The sequence below is a fragment of the Callorhinus ursinus genome, unplaced genomic scaffold (genome assembly GCF_003265705.2).
Source record: "Callorhinus ursinus isolate GAN/ISIS: 27379988/994484 unplaced genomic scaffold, GSC_fseal_2.0 scaffold77, whole genome shotgun sequence".
Lineage (NCBI taxonomy): Eukaryota > Metazoa > Chordata > Mammalia > Carnivora > Otariidae > Callorhinus > Callorhinus ursinus.
The window spans coordinates 899,887-909,629 of NW_027397139.1; the positions used below are offsets into that span (position 1 = coordinate 899,887).

Here is a 9,743-nt window from a genome sequence, read left to right on the forward strand (position 1 = left end):
AGGAGCAGCTTTGTTTGTATTTCCAAAATTAATAAACCTGTGCTTGGATGTTGGCAGATTGCAAACAAAATTTTAAAAAAATACAAAACACGTATACCTATAGATGCGTTCCAGGAATTGGCTTCATAATCATAAATATAGATTTTTTGATTCACTACTAACAGCAATACTGAGTCAGCGATATGTGCCGATGTTACTTCTGGTGTGCCAACCTAAAAATAACGACACAGGATATCAGGAAGTGCATCCTTCTGGACTATTAGGAAAGTAAGATGTCTAGATGCACATTTAAGAAACATGTATGCCAGCAAGAGTTGTTTGGTTCCTAGGTGTTGGGAACTGAATATTCTGGGCTCAGCTGGGACTGAAACTGAGAGCTTGGAATTGGTGTTTGGTGCCCTCGGATACCTCCTTCCTCCTTATCAAAACTTTCTCTGAAGATAAAGCCTAAAGTGTAAATTATGAACGATGAACATAAATGATAAATGTGTTGCTTATAAGAGAAACATTGGCATTTTAATAGATGGCAAAGCCTTCTTTAGTATAGGACCCAGTGGGAGAATTTCTCAAGATAGTTACTGAGAGGGCAAAGGTTTTTCTGTTTTGGTTTAGGACAATTTAGGGAGGCCCTGAAATTAGTGCATATAATCTATCTATTCATAATACACAAACAGTTATAAGGAGCACTTCCAACAATTCTGCTTCAGAAAAAACAAACAGCCTATGTTAGTAGTAAGGGCAGAATAGAATCAACCCTTCTTCTGGCTTAGAAATTATTCTCAATATCTTTAAGAGGTACATTGTAATACAAGCCCCCAAACTAACAAAAACAGACTAGTGTGATATTTCCAAACTGTATCTTCCCCCTGAGTGCTACTTATGTTGAGAATCCTTCAGATGGTTCAGTAAAATGACTACCTTCATTGATGCAGGGATGGAAAGTGGAAGGAGACTACTTTTGAAATTATCTCTCGTGAAAAAAATTTGCCTTCTGAAATAGACAATAAAAAAGTTAAATTAGGAAAATTTCACACACAAAAAAGAAAAAAAGATAAGGCCAGACACTCTAAAATGTTCTATTCAAACAAAATTCCTTTTTTAACAAATTTTATTTTACAGAGAGAGGTGTGTGTGAGCAGGAGGGAGGGGCAGAGGGAGAGAGAGAATCCCAAGCAGACTTCCCACTGAGCACAGAGCCAGACATGGGGCTCGATCTTACAACCCCAAGATCACAACCTGAGCTGAAATCAAGAATCAGATGCCCAGCTGACTGAGTCACCCAGGTGCCCCCCCTTTTTAAAAACAAGGTTTAGGTTCAGGTTTTTATCTATCTATCTATCTATCTATCTATCTATCTATCTATCTATCTATCTATCATCTTTGCATGAGTAAACCTCTATAGATTGGGTATTTGACTTCTTGAAATAACATTTTAAAAGTGTGAGCATGTCAAATATAAAACTATATAAAATGTACATTAAGCAATAGCTTGTCTTACTCAGGATGAACTTCAGCTTTGTCATTTATATAGTTCTAATCTCACTAAAGTAAAAGGTTTCAGACCAGGAATGTGTATGCATGAAAGAAACATTGTTTCCTCAGGCAGGAAACTTTTAAGAAGTGGAAGGCCATCCATGAACATGGTATATTGCTTCCTTATCCAGATCTTTTTTCTTCTGCCTCCTCCAAGAGAGTTTGATGGTTTTAGACAGAAAGGAATTGCTGAGTTAATTCTTATGTGTTTTAAAGTTTTATTGTTATTAAGATTGATATTTTTCATAACTGCCTTTTCTGAGTGTTCATGGCTAGTTTACAAGAGAGGAGTTGATGTTTTCAATGTCTGTGTTGTATTTGGCCCTCTTGCTGCACTCAGTTATTAATTCTAGTAGCTGATACTCGGATTGGCAAATGTTTCTTTCTTTCTAATAAGTTTTACATTTCATGTCTTTCTCTTGTCATATTGCATTGGCTGGGACCTCCAATACAAAGTTGAATTAGAGTGATACAATTCTCTGTTTTTACCTTTATATTGTCTCTTTTACAGGATTAAATACTTTCAGCAAGTATTCAGTTGACATCAAAACCAATAAAACATTGAAGGAGAAAGGATCACTGAAGCATCAACTGTAGAATATTATTTTAGTTGTTTATTTTGGGGTTTTGTTTCTCTCTCTCTTTTTTTAAGTAGGCACCATGCCCAGCATGGAGTCCATTGTGGGACTTGAACTCATAACCCTGAGATCAAAACCTGAGCTGAAATCGAGAGTCAGATGCTTAATGGACTGAGCCAGTCAGGCGCCCTTGGGTTTTGTTTCTGTTTTAGACTCTGTCATTGAGGTGAGTTTTCTTTTCTTTTCTTTTCTCTTCTTTTCTTTTTAAAGAGAGAGAGTGAACAAACACATGTGCATATAAGTGGGGGGAGGGGGGGCAGGGGTTGGTGGGTAGGAGGGGCAAAGGGAGAGGAAGAGAGAGAATCCCAAGCAGGCTTCATGCCCAGCAGGGAGCCCAATGCAGGGCTTCATCTCATGACCCTGATATATGACCTGAGCCAAAATCAAAAGTCAGGTGCTTAACCAACTAAGCCACCCAGGTGCCCCTGAGGTGAGTATTCTAAAGAAAAAGTTTTCTGAACTACTATAAGGTTTTCACCTATTTTGACCTTTTTTTTTTTTTTTTAACAAACTCTATTCATTCATGCATTTGGCACACATTTATTGGATACTAGGCTCTGGGAACATAAAGATTGTTTCTACCTACAAACATTGTTTCTACCTACAAGACCTTCTTTAGTTCACTAGGGAAAAAAATACAAAGAAACAAGTTTGGGATTGAAATAAACATACAGTGGCTTACTTTTTCAGGAACCCCAGCTATTAGAAACCTAGTTAAGAATCCAGAAGTAACAACACACTTAAGAACATGCAAAATCAACACTACTGTTCACAGGCTAAAGGTCAAATACCTTATGAATATGCTTTTCTTCAAATTTTATGTGATCTGGTTTTAGACACAACTTGAAAACAGTAAATTAGAGGGGCACCTGGGTGACTCAGTTGGTTAAGCACCTGACTCTTGGTTTCGACTCAGGTCAGGATCTCAGAGTTGTGAGATCCAGCCCTGCATCTCGCTCTGTGCTTCTCTCTCAAATAAATAAATAAAATCTTTTTAAAAAAAGTTTAAAACAGTAAATTAAAAAGTAGGGGAGTCTCATGCCAGTCTTGCAAAAGACTGGCATGTGGACAACAAAATATGATGCCTGTAAACAAGGGAAAGAAACCAGGAAACATGTTTAAATTAGATATATCATGATGTTATAGCACAAGGTAACAGCCAGCTCCAAAGGCAGTGGCTGTTGGCATCAGCCAGGCCGACGCTCCTACTCAGAAAACTTGACTGGCTACCTATATCCTAAAGGATCACGGGCAAGACTTCTTAACTGGCCTACAGGGTGCTCCATGATCTGAGTTCTACCTGTCTCCCTACCCTAGGGCTTCTTGCCCTCAGCACTATTGACCTTCCCTACACAGTCACCCTGATGGACTGAAATCCTACCTGGGCTTCAACTAGTCCCTGATGCCCCTTCCTCCATGCAGCCTTCCTTGATTGGCCCCAAGGCCCCTCCTCCTCTGGGCCACTAGTTTCCATGTACTACTCTCCTAATCCTATCTCCCTCCAATGCTGCTTCCCTGGTCTCCCCCTGGACAGCTTCAGCCCCTCACTTGTGTCCTTCTGCCGTCTCACCTCTCTGCTTCCTGTTGGGCACCCAACAATCAATGATCCTTTAAAAGAGAAGTCAGATTGTGTCACTCCCCTGCTTAATCTCTGGTGGCTTTCCACCGAAATCCAAATTTGTCACCACCCCTTACAAAGCCCCGTGTGATCTGATACTGCTGACATCTCCCTTCACTCCTTCCCCTCACTCATTGTCCTTGAGCTGTTCCTCCAAAGATCAAGCAAGGTCCTGCCTCGGGGCCTTTGCACATGCTGTCCCTGCCGCCTGGAATGCTCTTCCCCCTGACTGCAAGAGGAAAGGACGCTCTAGGGAGAGGTTCCAGGTGGGACAAAGGTCTCAGGAAGCATATGCACCAGCAACATAAACAAATTATAATTTCAGTTTAACTGCCAAGAAATGGGATCATTGTGTCAGAGAATGTGTGTTGAACATTTTGACAGATTCTGCCAAACTGTCGAAACCCACTTAGCCTCATCCACGTTTGCCCTCATCCTCACCAACACTACAGGCAAAAAGTGACATTTTCATCATTGTATTAAGCATTAGAATGTCTCGTTGCCAGAAGCTATTGGAATCAGACCCTCTCTGACTCCAGTGTGTTCTGGGCATCAGGATATCATCTAAGCATGTTATGCTCTAAGCTAGGGGGCTGGCAAACTTCCTCTGTAAAAGGACAGAGAGGAAGTATTTTAGGGGCCACAATGGCCTCTGTCTTGACCACTCAACTCTGCTCTTGTAGCACAAAAGCCCCCACAGAGAGTAAAACTACTACGGACATAGAGATTTGAATTTCACATTTCACATGTCATAAGATACGGTTCTACTTTTGATTTTTTTCAATCATATAAAAATGGAAAGACTATTCTTAACTCGCCAGCCATACGAAATCAGGTGGCAGGGCTGACTCTGGCCTGAAAGGCCATTGTTTGTGACTCCTGCTCTAAAGCAGATGTGATGAGGGGAACATTCTGCCCCTGAGCTGTCCGACACGCTTGCCATTAGCTCCACTCAGTGCTTGAAATATGCTTAGTTTGCGTGGATTCTGCACTGTATTTAATTAATTTAAATTTTTAATTTTTTGAATTGCAGTAACACACAATGTATTTCACAATTTGTGATAAAATATACATAAACTATGCCATTATGATAATTTTTAATGTCCAGTTCAGTGGCATGACACACACTCACCCTGTCCTGCAGCCACCCCCACCCTCCGTCTCCAGAACTCTCCATCTCCTCAAACTGAGACTGTCCCCATGAAGCACGGACTCCCCACCCCCTGCCCCAGCCCCACCCTCTCCTGTCTCTGTGGACGGGACTCCTCTGGGCACCTCCAGGAGTGGGGTCCTGCGGGATGTGTCCTTCTGGGTCTCGCTTATTTCATTGAGCCTAACGTCCCCCCGGTTCATCCACATTGTAGCAGGTGCCGGAATGTCCTGGCTTCTGGAGAGAGTGACACAAACCTTGGACCTCTGTGTCCTTGCTTTCTCTCCCGTCTGTCCCACGGCTTCATTGGTTGCTTCCTCACCCAAGTGCTCTGCCTTCTCTGTGATGCCCCTCCCTTCCTCCTTGGCTCCTGCCTTAGCTTCTTTGTCTCCTATGTTCCAATTTCTCTTTCTCTTCTCCCACCTGCTCTGCAAAATCAAGATTCGCCAGAACCTCTGGCTGATGACCATGGGATCCTTGGGTGATGGCCTGCAGCCAGAACTACCACTGACATGTAGATGACCTTCTGTTCCCATCTCTGGCCTCATGTGTCCTCGATGTCTTGCAAGCAGCAAGCCATCCCATGCTGCCAACTCTCTCCCCCACCCCGTTCCTTACACCAGAAACTTGGGGGCCACCTTAAACTGCTTGCTCACCTCCATTCTCCACACCCCAGGAGAACTGATAAGTCCTGCTGAGTCCCCTCCTGCTCCTTTATTATAGCCTTGCGTTCTGTTTAGGCTTTAGCATGTTGTTGTTTTGGGTTTTCTTTTTTGGGGGGGGCTGGGCTCTTGAAATCCTCCTGAACACAAATTGTGTAGCCCCCAATCCTCCACCGCCCTTAGGAGGAAGAGTAAACATTTCAGTATGGTGTACACATCTGGTTTTCTAACCTTGCACCCTGATGACCCCAAGTGCACGCTGGGCAGTGTTCCCATTTCTTTGAATGTGCCCCCCTCCGTGATGATTAATTATATCCAGGATCTGTGACAGGTGGTACCATACCATACTGTAATTCTTTTATTTGCTGGTTTCTTCATTTCTCTTCCTCTGACTCCCACCCTGACTATGAACTCCCTACAGGCCAGCAACCAGCAACACAGGGCAGGGCCATCTTCCTTAATGTTTGTTGAATGGATGAATGAGAGCAAATCTAACATGTTAATAAAAAGGAAGGTAACAGGGGCGCCTGGGTGGCTCAGTTGTTAAGCGTCTGCCTTTGGCTCAGGTCATGGTCCCAGGATCCTGGGATCGAGCCCCGCATCAGGCTCCCTGCTCAGTGCAGAGCCTGCTTCTCCCTCTCACACTCCCCCTGCCTGTGTTCCCTCTCTCGCTGTGTCTCTGTCAAATAAATGGATAAAATCTTAAAAAAAAAGAAAAAAAGGAAGATAACAGTATATAAAATGGTCACTTACCCTAGATACAGGGCTATGTTTTTCTTGCAAGGATGTTTAATCAAGTGTGCTCTCGTAGATGAAAAATACAGTTGGTCCTAGAGAGATAGTCAAATCTTAATAATAACAAACAGCTGAGAAAAACGATTTCCTGATGTATAACATTGAAACTGTACAGGTGAAGTTGAGGTAGGTACATAATAGGAATGTAATGTAATTTTCCTGTTTTCCTAGTACACTCTGGTGACATCAGATGTCATGGGGGGCAAGGGAGGGAAGGAGCCGGGTGAAGGGTACCCGAGACATCACTGTGCTATACTTGCAAATTGCTGCGTATTTACAATTATGTCAAAATAAAAAATTAAGATTCACAGGATAATTACTGATATCACATTGCATTCCTTGTACATGTTATTGCTTATTTACAGATCATGAGTTATTTGAAAGAGATTACCAGAGGACGAGGAATTGTAATGGTAACACGTTAGGGACCAGGCGCTTGGAGAGGATTTAGAAATGCAGACATCACTTTTGAAATAATGCCATGTCAACAGGAAACACATTTTAACAGGTGAAATATTTCTTCCTGCATTGTAGGCACAAATGGGGTGAAAAAAAAAAGGCCCTTCTTGCAGGATGTCATGTAAGCAAAGTAAAGGTCTGCTTCTTGTTACAATGTAGCAAATGAACACCGAAAAGGGGGATCTGAGTTCTAAACCCACTTCCATCTCCTGGCTTTCTTCATGTCATTTGATTGCTTTCAACTAGTTTTTTTAGTGAAATGGGAAAGATTAAGCCCTACTTCAAAGTACAATGGTAGGGATTAGATAATGTTCTATGCCTGACACATCACGGGTGCCCGAGAAATACTAGCAAGTGTTAGTTCTGAAAGTGATGAATGAGAGAGAGAGAAGTATGGAGCCACGTACCCCTTGAATTTGCTGACTGATATGAAACACCTTTCCTGTCCTCACTGTGTGATTACTAGAGGTAAGTGACAAGAGAGACCATCTGTCATTTTTACTGAATATTCAGCATGACTCCTACCAGGGTATCTCTGGGTTAACCCTCAAATACCTGTTCCTGATGCTTTAGGGTTACGGGTTTTCTTTCTCTTTTTGGCTGTGGCCAGGGGCGGGGAGATGGATGGTATCGGTGGCTGAAGAATGTTGGTACAGTTTATAGCTTATAGCAGAGGTTTTCTAGCTGGACATATGCCAGAAGCACCTGGAGATTTGATAAAGGGTAGATTGCTGGGCCCCACCTCCTAGTCTCTGATTCAGTAGATGCAGGGACTGCAAGCCTAACAAATTCCAAGGTGATGCTGACGTGGTCCAGGACGACACTTGGAGAACCAGTGTGAGGAAATGGGAGAACTGGGTATCACCAATCTTTCTAACTTTGGGACAAATCCCATCGGTAAATCTTACTGGAAAACTCTACTTTTTGCTTACTAGCTATGTATCTTTAGGTCAGTGAGTCTTTAATTTTGCTGGGTCTAAGGAATCACTGCTCCATGACAACTGTTGTAAAGATCAAGTTAGGCCATGCACCAGGAGGGCACATTTACTATTTCATGGGCAAACAGGGCCCTGCTGAATATGACAGCTTACTCCAGGCAGGAATTCCCTGAGGACAAGAACTGGGCATTAGCATTTATCTGCCTAACCCCCGTGGCATCCTCCATACAGTATTCACTAATATAATATTTACTGAAATCTAAAAATGTTCTGGGTAACGAGTGAGATAAATACTCCACACCCTCATGGAGCTAATATTCTAGTGACAACAACAAAAAATTTATCAAAACAATAACAGAAATTAGTGATTGATAGGAAAAAGCCATTGCGGGGTGGGGGGGGGAGTGCTTTAAATAAGGATGTGCTTTTTAAGTCGGGATCAGAATGCCTTAAACCAGGATCAGGAACCAGCCATGCCGAAATCTGGAAGCAAACTGTGCCAGGCAGAGGGAGTAGCAAGCGTCATCTCCCCTGTCCCCAAGGCTGGCTATGGCCAGTTTGGCTTGTTCAAGGGATGGTGTGACTGGAGCATTGATTCAGGGGTAGGCAGGGGCCAGACTGCTGGTTCTCAACTTTCCAGGGGATGCTTGGCAGTGGCTAGAGACATTCTTGACGGATTGTCAAGCCTGGGCAAGGAAGTACTACTGGCATCCAGCGTGTGGAGGGCAGGGATGCTGCGCAACATCTTACACAGCACAGGACGGCCCCACCCCAAAGAGTATCCTAACTGTCAGCAGCGCAGCTGTTGAGAATGCCTGGGCCAGATCGTAAGGGGAAATGTAGACTGGGCCAGGAACTTGGGTTTTATCTTGGGCGCCACAGAGAATCAGGGCAAGGGGAAGACGAGATCAGACTGGTTTACAAATGATCCCTCTGGCTGCGGGAGTGGGCGATGGAGAGAAGCGCACGGCTAGGGCGGCGGCGACAGCGGACGTGGCTCCTAGGGTAGGAATCGGGCCCAAGCTTTGAAGTGGCAGTGGCGGGACTTTGTGATGCGCTGGACGAGTTGGGGTGAAAGAACGGGAAACAGCAAGTTCAATTTCTAGAACAAGAAACTGGGAAGCCTTAACGAGACTGGGGAGCCTCCGCTCAGGAACGAGCCGGGCCCCCTCCCCGACCCTGGGCAGCACCCCTCCCCGGGGAAGGCAGCCCCACCGGCACAGCGGCTGAACTCTGGCCAGCAAGCAGAGCCGCAGGGTCGCCGCCGCCAACAGCACCGACACCAGCATCTCGTACGAAGAACCAGCGCCACCAACGCGCTTCAACCGCCGCTGGGTGTCGCCTCACAGTCTGGGCATGCGCAGACTGGAGCCTGAACCTGAGCGCGCAGCCGCCAGCACAACGCCTGGCGTCCGAGCATGCGCACCTCGTCTCCCGGGGAACGCGAAGCCGCACACAACACGCCCCCCTCCTCGAGCGTCTGGGTGTGCGCACACTGACGTTCATCGTCTCCCGAACCCGCCACCAGGGAGGGCTCTAGCTGGCGCACAGCCGCCCGTGGGCCGGCTAGTTTGAGCATGCGCAGAGCGTCTCCCGGGAAACCCGAATCCACCAATCAGATCGTGCTCCAGAGCTGGAAGGCATGTCGCCCGCGCGCCTAAGCCCAAGTGTATGCACAGGGCTGCCTACGCGTTCTCACACCTGCTCTTGCAGTACCAGCGGCTCGCTTTTCAGGGGCCCCGCAGCGTGCCCACAGCCCTCCACGTGAGCCGAAGGGGTTCCAGAGCGCCAGCAGGGAGACCGGAAGAGGCGGAGGCGGTGAAACGGCTGAGCCCCGCCCCCACAGTCCTGCAGGCCCCACCCCCGCCGCTTTCCGTTCCGGGTCACGCGCTCTTCCCCCCTCCTCCCCCCCGGCGTGCCCCCGGGCACGCGCGGGACTTCACGTACTCA

General features: G+C 45.7%; 1 protein-coding gene across 9 annotated transcripts in view; it reads right to left on the bottom strand.

Moving 5' to 3' along the window:
* CATSPERD (cation channel sperm associated auxiliary subunit delta) overlaps positions 1 to 9,692 on the bottom strand; it is a 47,697-nt gene extending 38,005 nt beyond the window's left edge. For 4 of the 9 annotated variants that reach the window (XM_073887374.1, XM_073887375.1, XM_073887373.1 and 1 more), the window contains exons 1-4: positions 9,220 to 9,472; positions 6,355 to 6,431; positions 919 to 991; positions 98 to 212 (exon numbers count right to left, since the gene is read on the bottom strand). In XM_073887374.1, coding sequence (XP_073743475.1) covers positions 98 to 212; positions 919 to 991; positions 6,355 to 6,431; positions 9,220 to 9,372 — 418 coding nt within the window. In that variant the 5' untranslated portion in view covers positions 9,373 to 9,472. Of the gene's footprint in view, positions 1 to 97; positions 213 to 918; positions 992 to 6,354; positions 6,432 to 7,262; positions 7,318 to 7,410; positions 7,561 to 9,008; positions 9,141 to 9,219; positions 9,473 to 9,494 lie in introns of those variants that run through there. The other 5 variants (XM_073887376.1, XM_073887372.1, XM_025861333.2 and 2 more) reach the window with 5 other exon arrangements.
* Between the last annotated feature and the right edge of the window lie 51 nt (positions 9,693 to 9,743).